Source organism: Bubalus kerabau, chromosome 8 (assembly GCF_029407905.1).
Source record: "Bubalus kerabau isolate K-KA32 ecotype Philippines breed swamp buffalo chromosome 8, PCC_UOA_SB_1v2, whole genome shotgun sequence".
In the NCBI taxonomy this organism is placed as follows: Eukaryota; Metazoa; Chordata; class Mammalia; order Artiodactyla; family Bovidae; genus Bubalus; species Bubalus kerabau.
Genome location: NC_073631.1, coordinates 108,771,564 through 108,795,421, shown reverse-complemented (window position 1 = coordinate 108,795,421; position 23,858 = coordinate 108,771,564). Strand labels below are relative to the sequence as shown.

Here is a 23,858-nt window from a genome sequence, read left to right as displayed (position 1 = left end):
TCTGTGCATCACTTCTGGGCAGAGACAAAATAGAAAACGCTCGTGAAAACTGGGGTGGGGAACATGTGCCAGAGGGCAAAGGGAGGGCTCAGTAAGAACATCCAGGGATACAGGGATGGGGGGCAGGAAGGTAGGGAGGAAAGACTGGAGGAAAGAAAGGCAGGAAAGAATGGAGGGAGGCAGAGAGAGAAATAGAGGGAGAGAAGCATTGTAAAAAATAAAGGAGGGAGAGAAAGTGAGGAAGGGAGAAACAAAACCCCCTTGATTCCACGGAGTCCCCATGGGCAGGACACTTGCCTCGGGTTGGCAGGGGAGAGCCAGAGTGATTCATTCCTGAGCATTCCATGCCAGGTGCCTACTCCAGGGCAAGAGCACCTTCTCTCTGAGCACCTCCTCTCTGAGCACCTCACACCTCCTGAGTTATGTAAGTGGCTCCACTCTGAACCCAGAGATAATCAGATCAGAGGGGCCCCAGTCTGCCCCTCCCCCGTGGCACAGTGCCTGGCGCAGATGCAGGAGCATATAAGTCCGTACTTCTTGAGTGTCCATCTAAGGAGAGGTGCTCCAGACCCCAGAAGCCATGGCCTGTGCCCTTCTCTTCTGGCTTCTTCTATTTACGGCTGTTGCAACTCCCTCCCAAGGCAATCGCCTTGCCCCCACGCCCCGTCTGCGTTATTCCAGGTTTCTAGACCCTTCTAACGCTGTTTTCCTGCGCTGGGACTTTGACTTTGAGGCTGAGATCATCACTTTTGAGCTCCAGGTCCAGACAGCCGGCTGGGTGGGTTTGGGTGTCACAGATCGCTACAGCAGAGCGGGAAGTGACCTGGTTGTCGGAGGCGTCTCGCCTGACGGCAATGTCTATTTCTCGGTGAGTCTGAGCGTGGCTCCCTCCCAAGCATGTTGGGTCTCTTGCTGAGTGGAGGATGACTCTGAATCCAAGAAGGATCCATATTTTCCAAACATATTCGGGCATAGGCCCAGAACACCAGCTGATGGCTGACCTCTCCCTACAGAAAGGGTCCATTGGAGAGGTTGAATCTAGGTCTTCCAGACTGAATGTCCTTAAAGTGCCCAGGGAATGGAGACATTGGACTGAAAGAGAGAGCATCCTGGGCCACAGTCTCAGTGCAGGTCACTGGGGGAGAATCCAAGCTGTTTAGGATACAGTCATCATCTTCTGTTACCTTTAGGCTGAGAGAGACCACAACATAAAATAGTCTAGTAATGACATCAGTGCCCACAATAATAATAGCTTAAAATTATTATGCACATTTGGTTAAGCAGGAGTTGGTCCAAATCTTTGCATATTAAACCTCCCAGCATCACCAGGAAGTAGATGATTATTCTCCCACTTTATGGATGAAGAAGCAGCTCACCTGTCTCCCAGTCTCATTCTGAACTGCATTTATATGGGGAAGGGTCAATGTTAAGAGCCCCCTGAAAAGATGAAAAGCATAGAGCTTTCAGAGAATAAGTGGGTTTTTAAGACTTGGGGATATAGGAACATTAGGATTCGTGGAGATGAGATTTGAAATGGGAGAAGTAAAGCGGGATCAGATACCAGCCTTCCCTCTCCCCCATGAATCTCCCCCTTGACGCCATGCTCTGTCCCAGGGGTGAACTACGTTGTATAGACCCGGGTTCTGCTGATTTGGTACCTTAGCGGGGCTAAAGGGACTCAGGCTACTCCAAAGCTGTGAGCACTTAGGGGTCCCGGTTCTCACCCCGTGACCCTCCCTGGGCCCCAGGACCAGCACCTGGTGGATGAAGACACGCTGGAGGAGGATGGGAGCCAGGATGCAGAGCTGCAGGGGCTGACGGAAGATGCCGTCTACACCACCATGCGCTTCTCCAGGCCCTTCCGCTCCTGCGACCCTCACGACCAAGACGTCACGGTAAAAGAGAGAGGGGGGAGGAGCATTTGGTCGCAAGCAGCCTTTCCTCCTGGGCGGTGATGTCACCCCAACCTGGAGTGGCCGTGCCCGTCGGGCAGCCAGTCTCGGTTCCCAGGGCCGCCATCCCTCTCAGCATTCCCCAGCATGGCCACCTCCCAATCCTGCCCTCTGTGATTCCACCAGCCCTCTACCGGCGGCCTCCCCATGACAGCCCATGCCTCCTTCCCTGGTGTCCCCTCTTGAAGAACCTTGCCTGATCTCCTTGAACTGCAGGGTGTTGTGAACCACCTGTGGACAGGTGACCACCTGTGACAGCCCACACCTGTGGGCTCAGAGACGGGCTGGGAGAGGGGGTGTGGCTTGCCCAGCATCTCCAGCAGGTCAGCCTCTAGGCAGAACCAGAACCCAACTAGTTCTGATCCCTAATCTCAAGCCCTCTCCATTCTGAAACTTCAACATGGCATTCTGGGGGGGGGGTGCTCCGAGGAACTCTGGTTCTTTATGTCTCAGCACAGAACAAAATTCAGCAAAAGGCAAAGTGATAGATGAGAAGGGATTTCCTAGAAGAGGACACCCACTTACATCGGGTGGGCGATAGGGTGCTGCCCCTGAGAACCTAGTGCACTACAGGTTTAAAATCAAAGGAAAAGTGGGAAGGCGGGGGGAAGACCACCTTCTGCCTCATTCTTGAGTAGACATCACACTTCCATCCTCAGTTCCTCCTCCGCATCAGGTGGGGGAGTTTGCTTGTCTCTATGTGGTCAAGCCAGGACTGTCATGGTGCTATGGAAAAATTGTTTCGGGTCTCAATACAATGAGGGTCTTTCCCTTTCACATGTCACCTTTCCACAAATTACTGTTTTTTGTGTGTGTAGAGAGTATGTCCTCGGTGGTCATTAACTAACTGAGCTCACGGGCAGGATGTGTGTTTCACACCACCATTATTTTATTGTTTGGGTGCGTGTCTCCTGCTTCTGCTGCACAGTTTTGTTGCTAAATAAGCCTGTTTGGTTTTGTGGCTAAGTAAACCTGCTTTGGTCAGAGTTCTCTGGTGGCCTATAGGGGCTTCCCTGGTGGCTCAGATGGTAAAGAATCTGCCTGCGATGCAAGAGGCCCAGGTTCCATCCCTGGGTCCAGAAGATCCCCTAGAGAGAGCACTGGCAACCCACTCCAGTGTTCTTGCCTGGAGAATCCCATGGACAGAGAAGCCTGGCAGACTGTGGTCCATAGGGTTGCAAAGGGTCGAACATGAATGAAGCGACTTAGCATATGCAGACCTGTTTTCTTGAGTAATCTTTAACTCACAGGGGTATCTCATACTTTTAATCTCTTAGTGGGATTAACTATTTAATCACCCACTTTGTCCCTTCACTCTGTCCCTATCAGTTTCACTGTGAGCCAGTGACTTGTGTTGGTGGCTGGGTGTGGGTGTGTGCAAAGTGCTGCTTGTGGGTGGCAGCACCTGGATGCCCTTGACACCCACAGAGCGACACTGTGAGGGTACTGGCCGCCTATGGCCTGGATGACACCCCAAAGATGGATCGGGAGCGTACTTTTGTGAAGTCCATCTTCCTGCTCCAAATCATCCACCCTGATGATCTCGATGCCCCCGAGGACACCATCATCCATGACTTGGAGATCACTGATGTAAGACCCCCTCCTTCCTGCCCAGTCACCTCCAGCCCCCTCCCTGCCTTCCACTCAATCCAGACCTTCCTCTTGCACCCAATATTCAGTACATTCCTGGAACCCATGTTCCTCTGACTCCCCTTGGTCCCCCGAGGATGGTCAAACTGGCCCTCAAGTGGTCGCCCTTCCCTGACCTGTCCCTTCCCCTGCTTCTCTGGGAGCCTCCCTCCCACCTGTTAAGCCTCTGCGTGTCCCCCTCTAGTTCCTCATCCCAGAGGATGACACCACGTATGCCTGCACCTTCCTCCCTCTCCCCATCGTTAGCAAGAAGCACCACATCTACAAGGTACCGTGAACCAGATGACGGGACATTGTCTAGGTGGTTGAGACAGGCAGTGGGCACAGTTGACTCTGAAGAGGTGTAGGATGAACGTGTCCAGGAGGACCTGGGGGCCAGGCCAGGTCTGGTGGAGGTGGCAGTTCCAGGATTTCCTGAGCCCAGAGCTACAGCTCCCAGCACTGTTTTACTCATGTCCCATGGTGCAGCAGTGATTTTGATGATGGTCATTAGTTACTACGTTCCTGCAAAGACCAAAGGATGAGTCCTACCCTGGGCCCAGAAATGTGCTCTTTTAGCCCTGGAGGAAGTGCAGGCTGGTGGGGGGGGTGGGGGACACATGGCCAAAGGCTGTCAGGTCGGCAAAGTCTGGCCAGAGGAGACTCGGGTAGGTCACCTGATTTCACATTTGAGTGATTACAATTTTGATTGAATAAATCAAAGTGTGGCCTTACCGTGAATGGCCAAAGTGTGCGAGCCATGGTTTTCTTTAGAGAGCGACTCCAACAAGCTGTGGTCACATGCTCAGATATAGGGAACCGATAAGGTTATTAAAGGAAAATCAGAAGTCTTGGGACATTCCTGGCTGGACCTGTGCTGTGTTCTCAGGAAAGGGTTTTAAAAAGAATGAGGGCTGAGAGAGGAGTTAGGTGGAGTGCCAGGGAAATGACAGGTTGGGGAAGGAGGAAACAGAGGAAATGGAAGAGGAAGAGGGAAGTGGAGACGTGGGCATACTTTTATTAATATTTGGGGAAAAGAAAGCGAGGTTGGGGTGGGGGCTCGAGGGATAAGGACTTGACCCGGAAGATCTTGACCATGCTGTGTCTTGCATCCCGTGCCCAGTTTGAGCCCAAGTTGGTCCAACACAATGAGACGATTGTGCACCACATCCTGGTGTATGCCTGCGGCAATGCCAGCGCTCTCCCCACGGGCATCAGCGACTGCTATGGGGCTGACCCCGCCTTCTCCCTCTGCACACAGGTCATCGTCGGCTGGGCTGTCGGGGGCACAGTGAGTCTGTGTGATGAGGGAAATCGGTGGCTAAGGGGACACGTGTGGTCAGGCAATGGGAATTGGTGGATAGGTGGAAGATGGAGACAAGGGAGGTCTGGGATGGAGGCGAGAAGACACGGGTGAGCCCCTGGGGGTCCCCAGCATCTACTTCCCAGCCATTCTTGCTGCCAAACCTCCCTCCTTCCACCAGAGTTACCAGTTTCCAGACGACGTGGGCATCTCTATTGGGACGCCCTTGGACCCCCAGTGGATCCGCCTGGAGATTCATTACAGCAATTTTCACAATCTGCCTGGTGAGCCTCTAGAGCATTTATGGAAGCGCCCGTGGATGGGGCTGGCTGAGTCCTCTAGGCATTGATGCAGGAGGCCTGCTGACTCCTGCTCGCAGCCCCTTCTTTGCCTTCCCAGGCCTCTTTCTCCACAGCCTGTGCCCCGTTCCCCACCTCCTCTGATCAGTCCCGCCTGCCCCAGGTCTGTACGACTCCTCGGGAATCCGAGTATACTACACTGCACACCTGCGCAAGTTTGACATGGGCGTCCTGCAGCTGGGTGTCTTCACTTTCCCCATCCACTTCATCCCCCCCGGCGCCGAGTCCTTCATGTCCTACGGACTGTGTAAGACGGAGAAGTTTGAAGAGGTGAAGCCGGAAGGTGTTCCCCCCACTGCCCACTTCCCCTGAGATTCCCCGTTGCCAATCATAGATCTAGCGTGATCCACCAGCTTGCAGCCCGAGTCCCCAAGCCGGAGAAGGGCCACCACCTGGTGCTTTGGGCAATTGACCCAACCTGGCTGGTGCAGGGGAGGTGGGAGTCAAGAGGCCCAGCAGGGACTAAAGGGGTATGTTCCAGTCTTCAGAGGAAGGTGTCAGATAGTAAAGGAGGAAACTAAGGAGCAGAGGAGAGTTCCTAACGGACCAGGTGGTCTCCTCCCTGCCACAGATGAACGGGGCTCCAGTGCCCGATATCCAGGTCTTTGGCTACCTGCTCCACACCCACTTGGCCGGCCGCGCTGTGCGGGCGGTGCAGTACAGGTAAGAAAGACACAGATTGGAAGCACTCCCTTCTGTGTTTGGAAATAAATTTTAGGAACAGTTGTTTATTCTGCAGCATGAGGTTGGAGCAGGAGAAGCTAGAACTGTTCCTGGAGTAGAGATGATGGAGGGTGGAGGTTTTTGTTTTACAGGCCATCTGTGCCCACAGAATGAGCCCACATGCGCTGCTTTGTTGACAGACCCCCCTCCCCGCACCGGCCTCACCTTACTCCTCTCCCCACGTTGTCTCCCTCCAGAAACAGAACTCAACTCCGTGTAATCTGTAAAGATGATGCCTATGACTTCAACCTGCAGGAGACTCGAGATTTACCTTATCGAGTGGTGATCAAGCCGGTGCGAGCCGGGCTGGGGGAGGCATGGCTGGCGTCCAGGGAAGGCAGGATCAGCACTTGTTATTGTTAGCCAAGAGGTCTAAGGCTGGACCAGTCCCTCTGCCTCTTACTTTCAGCCTCTTACTGCCTCTTACTCTCTCTGCACAGGGGGATGAATTGCTGGTAGAGTGTCGCTACCAGACGCTGGACCGCGACTCCTTGACGTTTGTAAGTACCCATCTCCCCACCATGGTTAATGACAATAAGCCACAGAATAGCTTAACCCTGGTCTTGGCTATCCCATGAGTCAGATGATTCCAGTTGAAGCCCCTTTCTTTCTCCAATGGTATTACCCATTCACGTGGGGCTTCATGCTCTCACATCCCATGACTATAAGATGGGTACCAGGATTCGCATTTTCTCAGTCAATGACTCACTAAGATTGTCGCTAGCTCTCTCTTCTTCTCCAGGGGGGTCCCAGCACCATCAATGAGATGTGCCTCATCTTTTTCTTCTACTATCCCCGAAACAACATCTCCAGCTGCCAGGGGTACCCTGACATCATCTACGTGGCCCATGAGCTGGGGGAGGAGGTATCAGAGTGAGTCATCCTGGAAGATAAGACCAAGACTGACCTCTAGAAGTTAGATCACTTGTGTGCAAAGTATTTGCCTTTTTCTCATGTATTTACCTGCTTCGAACACTGTTTGCTTTCAAGGAGTGACCTTTAATTGGGGCTTTCCGGGTGGTGCAGTGGTAAAGATTCTGTCTGCCAATGCAGGAAACACAAGAGATGCGATTTCAGCTCCTGGATTGGGAAGATCCGCTGGAGTAGGAAATGGCAACCCATTCTAGTATTCTTGCCTGGACAATCCCATGGACAGAGGAGCCTGGCAGGCTACAGTTCACAGGGTTGCAGTCAGACATGACTGAGCAACTTTCACTTTTCACACATTAATAATTTTAATGGATAATCATTGACTAATGTAATGCCTTCACCATGATACTTATCAAGACCTATCGAGTTCATGGAGTCACAAAGAGTTGGAAGTGACTGAGCACGCATGCAGTAACCTTTTAATTACTTGGGACTAAGGTTCTCCCTGAGGTTCTGATGAAAATGCTGAAGCTCCTTTCCAAGAAAAATGCACATCTTTGCAAACACATTCCATTTCACAGACAATTTCAGGACATATATAAGTTCCCAGAAGTCATCCCATCAACCTTCTTGGACTTCATGGTCCCCAGATCAAGAAACACTTCTTTAAAAGAGTCAGCACTTCCTCTTTTTCACTTTAAAAAAATTCTCATCTCTAATTCTGATGATTTCACCTTCTGCCATGCTCACGGTTGTCTTACTGAGTTGTAAGACATTCCTTATGGTTTACGCCAACATGGAACTGATGCTAACAAAAGTGAGGCTACTTTTTACACATTTTGGCAAAGCTCTAAGTCACCCCTGAACTAGTGTCTGCTCTTTCTGCCCATGGCAGCTCCATGGAGGGCATGATGGCCATGAGCAATGTGGAGTGGACCCTGGAGAGCATTAAGAAGGTTGAGAAGGCCTGCAAGGAGGCCCAGCAGACAGTGATAATAAAGACCATTGATGTAAGTGTCCTGGGAGACACTGCGCTCCCAGGGTTAGGGCTAAAGGAGTGAGGGATGGTTTGGACGAGAGGAAAGAGGAGAAAGGTGGTGTGGATGACAGTGGCAGGAACGCTGGATCAGAGAAGAAGCTGAACGAGCAGAGGAGGGCTGATGCTGCTCTGGGTGTGGGTGGGTGTCTCCCAGTCAGCCTGTGAAGCTGCAGGGACTGGGGGTGACCAAGGAAGGTCTTAGAAGATGAAAGAAGGTGGGGGCGCTTCTGGTTTCACCCTTTTTCCTCCTTCTTCTGCAGGAGCTAGTGGAAAACACAACAGGCTGGATTCAGGACATCAACCCTACTCCCCGGGGTCCTTGTTTGGAATCCTCTGGAGGCAAAGTAGAGCCCCAGGACAAAACCCCTGCAGGCTTCAGGGCGGCCCCCGTTGTCCTCTCAAGGTCCAGCAGTGCCACCCTGAGGTGCCTCCCCCTGGCCGCCCTCTTGTTTGGGCAGGGGACCCTGTCTTGGCTCCTTGCCACCCTGCAGTCTGGAATCTGATACTGTCTCCTCAGCTACATACTTAGCCCCCTTCCCTGCTCATATCTCCCCTTATCATCACACAAACTCCCCCCTTGGCCCCCAAAGTCCCCATCTGTGCCCCTTCCCATGACCTCAGTCATGACTGCAGGCCTGGGCATGGCACAGAGACCACAGAGCCTGTCCCATGACAAGCTTGACAATCCATCCTTCAAAGCATCCTAGAAGCATTGGTAGGACCACACGTCCTCTAATGAAATCTGGATTCAAGGCTGAGTGAGGGACTGGGTCTCTGAGCAGTCCGGTACCCAGGCTCAGTCAAGGAGATGCTGTGTGGGGAGGAGGGTGCTTGAATGCATAGAGGGAGCCCTGTAAACCCTCCTCAGCTCATGCTGGCCCTGGAGGGGCTCCTGTTTCTCTTTTCTGCTGACAGCTTTGTCCAACCCTCCCTGTGAGGCAGAGGCAGCCACATGTGTGCTTCTTGTGGTGAAGGGAGAGGCTCTGTTTATAAGGGACAAAGTTCAAGGCACCAAATTAAACAGATTTCAACTCGCTTCCCAGTGCCATCTCTTTCCTTTGAGCCTTTGGTCCAGGTGAAGCAGCTGCCACTAAGGTGGTCTCTTAAAGGCTCAGGCTGAGGCATCCAGAGGGCATCTGAGGATCTGGTTGCCCCAAACACAGCTTCTAATGCATCATTCGCTTGCCTCAGTTGTGCCTTGACTGCCAGGTGATCTTTAGTTCCTTGATATGTATCACATTCTCAACACTCAGATCACCAGGTGTCAAGAGCCTGCTTGCTCAGGGAGGCTGACCTGGGCTATGAAAACGGGTTGAGGGCATGCCAGCCTGTGAATTGCCTTGCCCATGGTTCCCCTGTCTTCTGGAAGGGACCCCTACCCTGAATATTCCAGGGTGTTTAGAGGATCTTAATTCCCTAAAGATTAGAGATCTCGTCTCTAAATTTCTTGCCACTGCTTGAGTTTGTGTGTGTGCATGCCAAGTCGCTTCAGTCATGTCCAACTCTGTGCAACCCTATGGATAGCCAGCTGTACTCCTCTGTCCATGGGGTTCTCCAGACAAGAATACTGGAGTGGGTTACCAAGCAAAGCAGAAAACATGGCTTACCCGAAACCAGAGTTCAATACTGGGCTTTGCTGTGGTCACCATTCAAGGGAAATGGAGGCTTTTCTTTAAGTAATAATCTTAAAACATGGTTAAGGCCCTTCGGCAGTAGTTTGAGGTCCACAAATTACTTTCTACAGCATGAAGAAACACACAGATCAAAACTAATCTAAACTGAAACTTAAACAATCAAAACAGACCTTTTGGGCATCTCCCTGGTGGCCCAGTGGCTAAGACTCTGCACTCCCAATGCAGGGGGCCTGGGTTCAATCCCTCCTCAGGGAAACAGATTCCATCCCACATGATGCAACTGAAGACCCCTAGTACCACAACTAAGACCTGGAGCAAACAAATAAATAAACGTTAAACAAAAGCAAAACAGACCTTTTCTCTCCGGTCTGCCCAATTCACAAAAAGTCTGACCTTTCTATTCAAAACTGTGTTACTCCAAGCGCCCCAACCCCCCACCCCTGCAAACAAATTCTTCTACCCTCGATCTTTCAGGTAAAAACAAAAAGAAAATAGAAGAACCTACTGGATGGGTTTCTGATGTCAAACCTCAGTCTGTGCTGCAGCCTTATTCTCGGGTCTGTCCTGATAAGTTCAAGTCAGCTGAGCGACCTCCCCAGAGTTCTGCAGTCAGAATCTTCCAATGCTCTGTTTGTCCAGCCCAGAGACTGGTGCACATCCCTCACACTATTGCACCCCTCTGTACCCACTTTAATTTTCCTTTTTTCATTTTATTTTCCTCTCCATCTTCTGATCTCAGCATTTAGTCATCATGTACATATTCACTGAACACCACCTGTGAGCTTGACATTAGGCCAGAATAGGAGCTACTGAAATGAACAGGAAATGGACAGCACCACCTTCCCCGCTCCTCTGCCCCACCCTTGTGGAGCCGTGATCAAGCTTCTAGGAGTCCTTGGCTGGCCATTTTTTCCTTGGGTTCAGGGCACAGTCCTCTAAGCCTTTCCTAGTACATGGACCATTTCTCCCCATTGACTGCCTCCAGAGAGAAACTATAATTTATATTAACTTATGGATAGTGATGTGCTTCTATATTTACAAGGGATGCATTTATCTTATGCATATGTATTATACCGGGGTCTTTGTGGCTCAGCTGGTAAAGAATCCACCTGCAATGTGGGAGACCTGGGTTTGATCCCTGGGTTGGGAAGGTCCCCTGGAGAAGGGAAAGGCTACCCACTCCAGTATTCTGGCCTGGAGAATCCCATGGACTGTATAATCTGTGGGGTCACAAAGAGTGGGACACAACTGAGAGATTTCACTTTTAGACAGTACAGCGAAGCCTGGCATGCTGCAGTCCATGGGGTCTCAAAGAGTCGGACACGACTTGGCGATGGAACATTAGACAATACTGCTGGGAATTATATGACCTAAAGGTTTTTTTTTTTTTTTTTCCAATTTATATTTTTTGTAACTATTTCCAGAAAGCCTAATGATACACTCCAAATAGATGGGCTCAGTGTTGAGGTAGAAAAGGATGACCCCTACTTCCTCCTAGAACATCTTGGCACTTGGGTGTCTGTCACACCTCACCCCTCAGTTGGTCTCTAAGTTCAGGTCAGCTCTGAGTGACTCTGAGACTGTAACTTTTTTTCTATCTTACCTCCTCTACTCAAAACTCCATCTTAAATGTGGAGGGTAAATAAATTATTTATTCCCTCATTGCTTTTTCGTGTATGAAGACAAGAGGTGTGTGCGTGCTAAGTTGCTTCAGTCAGGTCCAATTCTTTGTGACCCTATGGGCTGTAGCCCACCAGGCTCCTCTGTCCGTGGGATTCTCCAAGCAAGGATACTAGAGTGGGTTGCCATGCCCTCCTCCAGGGGACCCTCCTGACCCAGGGATCAAACCTGCATCTCCTTGTGTCTCCTGCATTGGCAGGCGGGTTCTTTACCACTGGAGCTACCTGGGAAGCCCTAGAAGACAAGAGGACCTACAATGTTTACAAGGATTCTGGTCTTTCCCGTGGAATAAGAATATTTTGATACAATTTCAAATTTATCATCACAAGAATTCCCATAAGCCCTTTAAATGAGCTTTATGCATTTACATTTTGCCCTGTTTCTCTCTCCTTCTCTCTCCTCTCTTGCCATCTCTTCTCTTTTTCTCTGCTCCTTGCCCACTTCTTCATCCTTCCCCTGGCTCTTTGTCTTCCTCTGCTTCATGAAGTTGATAACTTAGTTTGTTACTCCTGTTTTCTAGAGTTCTCATCACATCTCAATTCCTGCTATACATAGCTGAGATGGAGCAAGAAAGCATCTCAACTCCACTGCTCCCCTACCCCAGTGGCTGCCAACCTTGATGGCATGTTAGAGTCACCCAGGTGATGGGGGCAGCGTCCAGGTATTAGCATCCATCATTACACTCTCCAGGTGTTTCCAATATGCACCTGAGCTTGAGGACCACTGAACCAGAAGTTCCATTGCTCTTAACTAGTCAACTTCCTGAATGGGCAGGAATCCCACTCTGGCTTCACATGTTGGGGCGACAGCACAAGGGCTGACCAGTCTGAGTGAACACCAGAAATGAGGAGCCCTGGAAGCTCCCTGAATTCCAAGAGCTAGACTTTTAATTGCAAGATTGTGAGGGTGTGTGGGGATCTCAGAGAAGGGGTGCATGTGGGGGACTCAGGGAAGTGGCTACTTACTAAACATCACTCAAAAAATAAATAACACTGAAACATGTATACTATCATATGTGAAACAGATCACCAGCCCAGGTTCGATGCAAGAGACAGGGTGCTCAGGGCTGGTGCACTGGGATGACCCTGAGGGATGGGATGGGGAGGGAGGTGGGAGGGGGGTTCAGGATGGGGAACACATGTACACCCATGGCTGATTCATGTCAATGTATGGCAAAAACCACTACAGTGTTGTAAAGTAATTAGCCTCCAATGAAAATAAATTAATTAATTAAAAAAATAAATAGCAAAGAAAGAAGAGCCCTTATAATGCCAAGTAACAAATACAGAAAAAAATGTGAAGTTAGAAAATCACCATTTAATAAATTCATAGTAATAATTGAATCAGATAAGAATCATCAATAGATGGTGATAAAAACTACTAGAAGAGGAGCCAGATAGCCACATAGCCTCAAAGTATCTCCACATAATATAGCTATTCATTATGATGAGAAAAAGTTGTAACTTTCCCATGGAGAGGACTGAGAGTCATCACTTCAACCAAGTCAGCCAGTTGGCATCACCAATCATGGACAAACATCACTTACCTCCTGACAGGAGTACCAGCAAGGACATAACATCAATTCTATGTTATATCTGTCCAAGAAATATACAACCTCAATATAATCATGAGAAAGTATTAGACAAACCCCCAGTGAGGAATATTCTACAAAGATCTGACTTGTAATCATCAAAATCAAAGAAGAAACAGAGGGGCTGAGGAAGTAGAGAAGACTGTAAGTAGAGAAGTAGAGAAGACTGAAAAACAAAAGTAGAGAAGACTGTAAGTAGAGAAGTAGAGAAGTAGAGAAGACTGAAAAACAAAAAAAAATTCTGTTAAGCAAATGCAACATGTGCGCCTTGTCATTATTTTTGTTTAGGTTTTTTTTCCTTTCTTTTTCAAAATGTTTTTGGCTGTGCCACAAGACATGCAGGATCTTAGTTTCCCAACCAGGGATTGAACCCATGTCCAGGTCAATGGACACCCACTGGACGGCCAGGGAAGTCCATGTTTAGTGTTCTTTATAAAGAACATTATTGGGGTGATTGGCAAAATTTGACTAATGTCTCTGGATCATATGGTGGCACTGTATGAACATCAACTTTCTGACTTGTCTGATTATATTGTGATTATGTGAGAATATGTCCTTGTCTTTTAGGAAATTTATACTAAAGCATTTTGTGATGTTGAGACATTGTATCTACAACTCTCAAATTACACACGTGCGTGTGTGTGTGTAAGAATGTGTGTGTGTGAGATAGAGTAAACATGGTACATAATTTACAATTTGTGGATGATATTTGGGAAAACTGGGTGAAGAGGATAGTGAAGGTCTTTAGCTATTTTTGCAACTTTTCTCCAAGCTTATTTCAAAACAAAAATGTTAATTTTTAAAAAAAGAAATAAGCATGAGATCTATACAAAGAGAGTATGAAAATGGAGCAAAAGAAAATTTTAAAGGCGTATAAAGAGTTAGCTAGAAAATTCAATTTAGAAAAATGCCAGCTTTTCTAAGCAAGAGATTTTGACTACTGTGAGAAAAAGTTTAAATAGATATAAGAAGACTCAAGGGATTATATAATCATCATAATAAAACTTTGTATAGTGTCTTACAGAATGAAAATGCATTTCCAATGTTGACTCAACCTTGTAGATGAGGAAACTGAGACAAGTAAAAGACAGTGGTGTCCACCTGAAGCAGTCATCCCTGGACCAGTCTGTACAGGTGGTGCTTCTAGAACTGGTCCAATGAAGGCGACTGTGCATTTTAGAAGTAAGCATAGGTGTCATCTTAAGACCATGACAACTAAGGCGTTGTCAAAGCTTAAGGCTCAGAAGTAGCAAGCTAATGCTTTCTTTTACCCCTTGCGTCTCCCAGCTTTCTGAACCTGGTTCCAGGACCATATCTTGTACATGGACTGGAGTTTCAATTCTCAAGTTTCTTCAAATGTCTGAAGTAAGGCCAGATTGTCTTTTTTTTTTTTTTTTCTGTTTTTGTTGTTGTTGCTTATGTGATCATGATTTTTTATTTTATTAAAACCTTTATTTTTTATTGGAGTCTAGTTAATTAACAATAGTATGTTAATTTCCAGTATTGTGCAAAGTGATTCAATTATACATATGCATGTATCTATTCTTTTTAAAATTCTTTTCCCATTCAAGTTATTAAAGAATATTAAGCAGAGTTCCCTTTGCTGTACAGGAGGACTTGTTGGTTGTCTGTTCTAAATATAGCTCTGTATTTGTTGGTTTTGGCTGTTGTTCTTTTTTCAGGAGCACTTACCTTTTCAAAATTCCATACTTATAATTACAATCCATTTATATACACAATGGGATTGAAGTCCAGTAACTAGAGAACTATGGTTGTTTGAACAAATTCCTCTTCAGTGTTTCAAGTCCCAAGGGCTTCAAAGAAAAAAGTGAGGCCTTTGGCCAATGAATCTGCCCCCGTGTGGCAGTCTGGCCATAGGGTCTTGTGTGCCATGGGACATAGAGCTCTTTGTCCAGGATCAGGTTTCGTGGTGCCAACAAGAGAAATGTCTTGGAGCTCCTTCAATAAACATACACGTGAGGGAGCCTGGGAGCAAGTCCATTGACACAGTTTAGAATGATGAGTTTTGCTTGGTTTTCTTTTCACACTATATGTGACCAGGACCTGACAGTGAAGCTGGGACATCACTTCCTAGGGAAGTGATTCTCAAACTTCTTGGTCTCAGGATCTCTTTACTTTCAAATTTAGTGAAGACCCTGTGCTTTGTTTGGGTGGATTATATCTCCAAACATTTGCTGCATTAAGAAAAATGGAGTCATTTGTAAATTGTTTTGCGAAATATTTATTTCTCCGTTCATTAAAAATAACAATATATCAAATACATGTTGACATAAATAATATATTTTTAATGAAAGACCACTATATTTTCCAAAGCAAAAACAGTTAGTGAGAAGAATGACATTGCTGTATAATTTGTAAATCTGTTTAATGTCTGGCTTAATAGAAGACAGCTGGATTCTTGCATCAGTTTCCATATTCATCTATTGTGACACCACAGAGCACAGTCTCTGGAAAGTGGCACTGTATATCAATGAGAGGATGAGTGAAAATGGCAAAAACAACAGAGTATTTATGTGAAAAGAGCCTTGACCTTGTAGACCCCAGAAAGAGTTCTGGGGTCTCCCCTGGTTCCCCAAACTACATTTTCAAAATACTGTCCTAGGGTTAAGCCTTCAATAGCACCTAAATGGCAATATTTGGTTATGACCATGAGCCTATGCACAGGGGTGATCTTAGAAAATAATAGACCAGGAATAAATGGTGATTGTGGGTATGAAAATCCAAGAACATGCTGAAAGTCTTAACACACTGAAGGAGAGTCTAGATAGTAAAACAAGAAGGGAAAAGCTGGTAAGTAGAAGACAAAGCAAACAAAACTATGAACTCTGATCCCAGGGTAGAGATTGTCTCCCCTATGTCATATCTTTACACACCTATCTCTGTCTGGGTGATTTCTGGTCTGTAGAAGAGTTAGCACTTTGTAAGTTAATTCAGTCATTAGAGGGAACAGCAACAATCTAGTATTATCTCATAAATAAGTACTAATAGCATCAGTACTTGGAGAAGAAAGAGTACTCATCAGGAATAATATTGCCATTGCTGGCAGCCCCCATACATACAGAAAAAAAGTAGTCACAGGAGAAGGAGTATTAGTGCAAATGGCAAGAGTTTATGAAGGGTAAGTAGTCATTGTAGAAAAAGCATTACTAGTACTATTGTCCCCAGATGTTATAGGGGAAGGATAATTTGTAATCAGAGCATCATTACCAAGGCTGGCAGTTGGAGAAGTGGTTACTGTAGGAGGAGAGGTTACTGTAGCAAAAGTAGTGTTCTTATCATAAATACTTTCAGAGAAACTAGTCACAATAGAAAACTATCGCTAGTGGTATCAGCAGCAGTATCTGTAGGAATACAGTGGTAATGGGTGAGTATTATTAGTGCTAGTAGCAGCAGTATTTGTTGAAGAATGAGTAGTGGTAATAAGAGAGTAGTACCAGTGCTGGTATCAGTAGTACTTGTTGGGAGAGAAGTAGCTGTGATAGGAAGAGTAGCACTAGTTCTAGCAGTAGTAGTATTTGCAGGGAAAGGCACAGTAGAATTAGGAACATTAGTGTTAATAACTTCAATAGCACTTGCTGGGAAAGGCATGATTGTGACAGGAAGAAAACTATTAGTGCTAGACAGTACTGTTTGTGGGGGAAGATACAGTAGTATTAGAGACAGCAGTACTAGTTGAAACTTCAGTACTACTTGTTGGGAAAGGCATGGTTGTGACCGGAAGAGTAACATTAGTGCTATCAATAGTAGTATTTATAGTGGAAGATATAGTGGTATTATTAGAGGCAGTAGTACTAGCTGAAACTTGAGTAGCACTTGTGTATGAAGTGTCCGTGATAGGAAGAGTAACATTAGTGCTATCAGTAGTAGTATTTATAGGGGAAGATATAGTGGCATTAGGGACAGTAGTACTTGTTGAAACTTGAGTAGCACTTGTGTATGGCGTGTCTGTGATAGGAAGAGTGATATCAGTGCTATCCATAGAAGTATTTATAGGGGAAGATACAGTGGCATTAGGGAAAGTAGTAGTAGTTGAAACTTGAGTAGCACTTGTTGGGTATGGCATGTCCGTGATAGGAAGAGTAACATTAGTGCTATCCAGAGTAGTATTAATAGGGGAAGATATAGTGGCATTAAGGAAAGTAGTAGTAGTTGAAACTTCAGCAGTACTTGTTGTGTATGGGGTGTCCGTGATAGGAAGAGTAACATTAGTGGTATCCAGAGTAGTATTAATAGGGGAAGATATAGTGGCATTAAGGAAAGTAGTAGTAGTTGAAACTTCAGCAGTACTTGTTGTATAAGGCATGTCTGTGACTGGAAGAGTAACATTAGTGCCATCAGTAGTAGTATTTATAGGGGAAGATACAGTGGCATTAGGGAAAATAGTACTTGTTGAAACTTGAGAAGCACTTGCTGTGTATGGCGTGTCCGTGATAGGAAGAGTAACATTAGTGGTATCCAGACTAGTATAAATAGGAGAAGATACAGTGGCATTAGGGACAGTACTACTAGTTGAAACTTGAGAAGCACTTGTTGGGTATGGCGTGTCCGTGATAGGAAGAGTAATATCAGTGGTATCAGTAGTAGTATTTATAGGGGAAGATACAGTGGCATTAGGGACAGTAGTACTAGTTGAAACTTGAGAAGCACTTGTTGTGTATAGCATGTCTGTGATAGGAAGAGTAACATTAGTGGTATCCAGAGTAGTATAAATAGGAGAAGATATAGTGGCATTAAGGAAAGTAGTAGTAGTTGAAACTTCAGCAGTACTTGTTGTATAAGGCATGGTTGTGACTGGAAGAGTAACATTAGTGCCATCAGTAGTAGTATTTATAGGGGAAGATACAGTGACATTAGGGAAAATAGTACTTGTTGAAACTTGAGTAGCACTTGTTGTGTATGGCGTGTCCGTGATAGGAAGAGTAATATCAGTGGTATCAGTAGTAGTATTTATAGGGGAAGATATAGTGGCATTAGGGACAGTAGTACTAGTTGAAACTTGAGTAGCACTTGTTGGGGATGGCGTGTCCGTGATAGGAAGAGTAACATTAGTGCCATCAGTAGTAGTATTTATAGGGGAAGATATAGTGGCATTAGGGAAAATAGTACTTGTTGAAACTTGAGAAGCACTTGTTGTGTATAGCATGTCTGTGATAGGAAGAGTAACATTAGTGCTATCCAGAGTAGTATAAATAGGAGAAGATACAGTGGCATTAAGGAAAGTAGTACTAGTTGAAACTTCAGCAGTACTTGTTGTATAAGGCATGGTTGTGACTGGAAGGGTAACATTAGTGCCATCAGTAGTAGTATTTATAGGGGAAGATACAGTGGCATTAGAGACAGTAGTACTAGTTGAAACTTGAGAAGCACTTGTTGTGTATGGCGTGTCCGTGATAGGAAGAGTAATATCAGTGGTATCAGTAGTAGTATTTACAGGGGAAGATACAGTGGCATTAGAGACAGTAGTACTAGTTGAAACTTGAGAAGCACTTGTTGGGGATGGCGTGTCCGTGATAGGAAGAGTAATATCAGTGGTATCAGTAGTAGTATTTATAGGGGAAGATACAGTGGCATTAGGGACAGTAGTACTAGTTGAAACTTGAGTAGCACTTGTTGGGGATGGCGTGTCTGTGATAGGAAGAGTACTATCAGTGCTATCCAGAGTCGTATTTATAGGGGAAGATACAGTGGCATTAGGGACAGTAACACTAGTTGAAACGTCAGTAGCACTTGTTGGGTAAGGCCTGGCTGTGACGGGAAGAATAACACTAGTGCTACCAGCAGTAGTATTTGTAGGGAAAGATGTACTGGTACTGGGGACGGTAGTACCCGTTGAAACCTCAGTAGCACTTGTTGGAAAAGAAGTGGTTGTCATAGGAAGAGGAGCACTAGTGCTATCAGTAGTACTAGTGCTACTTGGAGTAGAAGAACTAGTGGTAACAGAAGTAGCAGCAGTAGTAGAAGTTGTAGGAGGATGTAAAGAACTCATTGGGAAGGTACTCGTCATAGTCGTAGTAGAAACTATAGGGCCACCGTGAATCCAAGTAATCTCAGTTAACTTTTCCAGGCTGATAATCTTGTCAGTCAGTTGAATATTTAGTGTCTGCCAGAAAAGAAGAGATGAAGTTGGTATTTTAGAATTTGTTAAATATCACATTCAAGTTAAACCTCACATTACAGTATAACAACTGTGCAATGCAACTTATTAAGACCAATCTAACACACAGCACAGTCTCTTTGGGAAACATATGGAGAGGATTCCATCAGATCATTGAGCATTGATCCCTGGACTCTCCTGAAAGGATTACTAATGTGCACTGTACAATATGAGTCAACATTTGTAAATATAGATAACCTTTCAAGTATATGTAAATATAACAATAGTGCTAATAACTTTACAGAAAAATAAAATTACTATATGATATGATAACATTCCTTTAAGACATACCTGATTGTAAGGGTCACTCTTGAAATTCATCACCATGAATTGTTGATTGTCATAGGAGACAGTCACTTGTGTTATATCAGTAGAGTTTATGCCCCAGATTCTAATATATCCAACTTTCAGTGAATTAGTGTCACTCAAATAATTATTATGTATCATTTGGATTTGCAGTACACTCTGCAAAGAATGTATAAAGAGGAAAAGATAGATAATACATCTTTTAATAGACTAAATTCTATATTACAATGTTAACAAAAATGCTGGTTTTATTCTTAAATACTTCATGAAGACATACTTCCTGAGTACTTAAGACAATAAATTTGAGGTGCTCAAAACAGGTTTGTGTGTCAACATTATGAGAGTTTTTTTACCTACATTATTACTAATTCTTACAATGATTTTGAAAAGAAAGAATCCCTATGTCTGTTTCTCAGATGAGAAAACTGAGGCTCTGTGAGAGAAAATGAGAAGGTCAAGGTCATATAGCTTAAAGGCATTTATATGGTTGGAATCATGATGAACTTATGTGCATAGCACTGTATGACGTAGCACAGTAAGAATAAACGATTATGGCAACTTGTCCGTAGGCTAAGGATCAGTCATTCAATTCACTCACTCACTCATGTCCAACTCTTTGTGACCCCATAGACTGTAGCATGCCAGGCTTCCCTGTCCATCACCAACTCCCAGAGCTTGTTAAAACTCATGTCCTTTGAGTCGGTGATGCCATCCAACCATCTCATCCTCTGTTGTCCCCTTCTCCTCCTGCCTTCAATCTTTCCTAGCATCAGGGTCTTTTACAGTGAGTTGGCTCTTGGCATCAGGTGGCCAAAGTATTGGAGCTTCAGTTTGAGATCGGTCCTTCCAATGACTATTCAGCACTGATTTCCTTTAGGATGGACTGGTTTGATCTCCTTGTTGTCCAAGGGACTCCCAAGAGTCTTTTCCAACACCACAATTCAAAAGCATCAATTCTTCGGTGCTCAGCTTTCTTTATAGTCCAATTCTCACATCCATACATGACTACTGGAAAAACTATAGCTCTGACTAGATGGACCTTTGTTGGCAAAGTAATGTCCCTGCTTTTTAGTATGTTGTCTAGGTTTGTTATAGCTTTTCTTCCAAGGAGCAAGCATCTTTTAATTTTATGGCTGCAGTCATCATTTGCAGTGATTTTGGAGCCCAAAAATATAAAGTCTGTCACTGTTTCCATTGTTTCCCCATCCATTTGCCATGAAGTGATGGGACCGGATGGCATGATCTTAGTTTTCTGAATGTTGAGTTTTAAGCCAGCTGTTTCCCTCTCCTCTTTCATTTTCATCAAGAGGCTCTTTAGTTCTTATTCTCTTTCTGCCCTAAGGGTGGTGTCATCTGCATATCTGAGGTTATTGATATTTCCCTCAGCAATCTTGATTCCAGTTTGAGCTTCATCCAGCCCGGCATTTAGCATGATGTACTCTGCACATAAGTTAAATAAGCAGGGTGACAAAATACAGCCTTGACATACTCCTTTCCCAATTTGGAACCAGTCTGTTGTTCCATGCCTGGTTCTAACTGTTGCTTCTTGACCTGCATACAGATTTCTCAAGAGGCAGGTCAGGTGGTCTGGTATTCCCAAGTCTTAAAGAATTTTCCCATAGTTTGTTATGATCCATACAGTCAAAGGCTTTAGCATAGACTAAGGACAGTTTGCAACACATCTAAATTATGAACTATTTTAAGTATCAACACAAGAGTTACAATAATGTGAGTGAAGTCATGAGATGTTGGAAGATTAAAGCCTAAATGAAAATCATCATGAATATTTGTTATGGGTGTTAAAAGAAAAAAAGAATCACCATGGAAATAGGGTTGTCAAGAAAGGACTTGGGAAAGACGTGGAATGTGAGAAGTCCTGGGAGGATGGATAGAGCTGATGAAGACAAAATGAACAGGAAAGGGAATGGGGTGGAGGGAGGCAGAGATACTCCTGACAAAGGCAGAGAACAAAGGCGCTGAGTTCACAGGCTCCTGTAGCTGGCACTAAGCAGAGAAATTACTGGTTAAGTACATAAGATGATGACTTGATGCAATCAGTTAAGGAGACAGCTGCAGTAGAGTGAAATGATAAACTCCTAGACTCTGATAGCAACAGCAGAAAGAAAATGATGTTCAGTTGGCATTATGGAGAATTAACCAGACTTTTGTGACTGATTGAGCAACAAGAATCAAGAGAAAATTAAGAAAAAGGAATATAACATGAAGTAAATGGATGTTTTGGAGCTAACTCTTATGATTCAGGGGATCCTATTTTTAAGTTGCCTGGGATTTTGCAAGCCAGTTGATAGCTTGAAATTGACTAACGTGATGGGAGATTTCACACACAGAAATTAACAAATGCTACAAATCAGCCACCAAGCCCCATAACCTCATACCAGCCAGAACACCACTGATAAAAATTACTCCCAGGGGAAGCTGTCTTTCATGTCAAAGCACTGATCCTTAGGAAAAACTCCATCAAACATCACATAGAAATAAGAATCCATTTATCACTACCTTGGAATAACAGAAGAATGGAATTTTAGCATTAGAAGATATTAACATTTATGAGAAACCTAATATGTTATAATCAAGAAACAGGAGAACTATCTTCCCTAGCTTGAATAACTATTTAGCAGTAGGAAGAGAACTAAAATCCAGGACTTCTAGATGAACAGCTTCATTAAAGGGCAATATTTTCAGAGGAAAATGATATAATCTTCAACTCTTTTCTTAAACTAAGAACAGAGAAGTTACATGCTTAATTAGTATACAAAGTCTTGCATTTTGTTTCAGAAAGGCAAACGCAGGATGGCAACACCATGACCCAATAATAATGTCTATGAAGATAATTTGATACACGTGTTTAAAAAAACCATAGTGTGATGTAATAACAGTAAGAAAACAGTTTAGCTAAAAGGAGCTAAGAGTTAGGTAATGAACTAAATAAGTATTTATTGTTGCATACCACTGAAGTTTTGAGTTTTTGGTGGTTTTTTTTTTTTTTTTTTGCAATAGAAAGTCCATGCTGTCTTATAGACTATAATGCAAACCACGTATGTAATTTAACAAGAGAAAAAGGAAAAATTGCCTTGATGATGTTTTCTTTAACCCAATATATCAAAAAATAGTGGGCTTCCCTGGTGGCTCAGATGGTAAAGAATATGCTTGTAATGAGGGAGACCCAGGTATGATCCCTGGGTCAGGAGATTCCCTGGAGGAGGGAATGGTTATGCATTCCAGTATTATTGCCTGGGAAATCCCATGGACAGAGGAGCCTGGCAAGCTACAGTCCACGGTGTCACAAAGATTCGGACATGACTGAGTGACTAACACACATCCAAAGTATTATTATTTTAACATACGTTTAACATAAAATATTAATGTGATATTTTATAATCTTTTTAAATATTTAAAATTAAGCTAGCCATATTTCAAATGCTTGATTGCCACATGAGGCTAGTGACTATCATTGCATACCAGAGTGCAGCTCTAAGATAATCTCTCAATCCTGGGACCATGCTTTTAGAGAAATCTAGACTAATTGTAGCCCAAAGAGAATGAGCTAATCTGGAAACCAGTGTAGGCACAAAACAGAGGAACTATGAAGTTAGTCTGGAGATATATAATTCCAAGAAGACAAAAGGAATATGTGACAGATACCTTCAAACATTTGAAGCACTGTTATGTAGAAAAAACACAATAGATTTATGTTGTACTATTCCTTAGTTAAGTCCACAAGTAAAAATTAGAAAGAAGCAGATTATAGGTTTGATAGAGAATGATCCTCCTACTCTAATTAAGACTATATGGATTTTCCATGGAATCATTTAACATGCCTAGTAGATTGATTGTATTATGACCTCCAGTGATTTGTCCCTCCCTGTCTATACTCTTCCATGCAATTATGCAATGACCTCCCTCTCTGGATGGGGCATTGTATCCAACCTCTGTGGGGGTTAGCCATATGACTTTGCCTATTGACAACTTAATACAAATGGAGATTTCAGAAAGCCCTCACACAAGCTTTTCCACCTCTATTTTTGCCCTCTTTCATAATCATGGAAATGTCATGCCCAGACCTGCCTGTAAGACCATCTTAGATCATCCAAGAGCAGCTGACCTCCAACATGTGACCGCCCCCTCCAGATATGTGATCACCAGAGCAAACTGACATTCCCATGACTGATTGCAGATGAATGTGAGCCAGCCAAGATCAGCCAAGCCCAGCTTAGATCACCTAAGCACTGCAAAGTTATAAGCTAAATAAGCATTAATTACTACATGCTGCTGAAGTTATGAGGTTGTTTCTTATGCACCATTTTTGTGCAACATATAGCCAATCTAGGATTTATCCTTCAAATTTTTATCAGCCAGAAAGTGTCTCATTTCCTATAAACATGTCATATATTCAAGGACTCATTTTTTTCCCCAGCATTATATGAATTACAATTTTTTTTTTAATAGAGTGATGGTATACTGGGCAATTGTTAAAATAAGAACTGTTTCTTCCTTGTTTTAATGTCAGTAGATCTGATTTATAAATGTAAAGGCAGGAAGATATGGGATATGATATAGTTCACTGATTACATTTACT

At 44.5% G+C, this 23,858-nt stretch overlaps 2 protein-coding genes across 2 annotated transcripts in view; one reads left to right on the top strand and one right to left on the bottom strand.

Annotated features, from left to right (window-relative positions):
• Positions 1 to 554: 554 nt before the first annotated feature.
• LOC129658677 (putative DBH-like monooxygenase protein 2) lies at positions 555 to 9,490 on the top strand. Its single transcript, XM_055589550.1, has 13 exons — positions 555 to 868; positions 1,749 to 1,895; positions 3,381 to 3,542; positions 3,787 to 3,870; positions 4,705 to 4,872; positions 5,066 to 5,168; positions 5,347 to 5,513; positions 5,815 to 5,906; positions 6,164 to 6,260; positions 6,407 to 6,466; positions 6,709 to 6,839; positions 7,732 to 7,846; positions 8,136 to 9,490. Exons 1-13 carry the CDS (start codon positions 581 to 583, stop codon positions 8,376 to 8,378), a joined length of 1,857 nt encoding a protein of 618 aa, XP_055445525.1. The 5' UTR covers positions 555 to 580; the 3' UTR covers positions 8,379 to 9,490.
• Positions 9,491 to 15,006: 5,516 nt separating this feature from the next.
• The window catches only part of MGAM (maltase-glucoamylase), a 190,282-nt gene continuing 181,430 nt past the window's right edge, over positions 15,007 to 23,858 (bottom strand). Inside the window, exons 69-70 of the mRNA XM_055589393.1 lie at positions 19,247 to 19,420; positions 15,007 to 18,901 (exon numbers count right to left, since the gene is read on the bottom strand). Of these exons, the coding sequence (XP_055445368.1) occupies positions 16,418 to 18,901; positions 19,247 to 19,420 (2,658 nt within the window). The 3' untranslated portion in view covers positions 15,007 to 16,417. The remainder of the gene's footprint in view (positions 18,902 to 19,246; positions 19,421 to 23,858) is intronic.

Excerpts from the sequence above, each read along its gene's own strand:
- LOC129658677 (XM_055589550.1), top strand. The coding sequence starts at position 581 with ATGGCCTGTGCCCTTCTCTTCTGGCTTCTTCTATTTACGGCTGTTGCA. Across the intron at positions 869-1,748 it reads ACGGCAATGTCTATTTCTCG|GACCAGCACCTGGTGGATGA; the intron begins GTGAGTCTGAGC and ends CCTGGGCCCCAG. Across the intron at positions 3,871-4,704 it reads AGAAGCACCACATCTACAAG|TTTGAGCCCAAGTTGGTCCA; the intron begins GTACCGTGAACC and ends TCCCGTGCCCAG.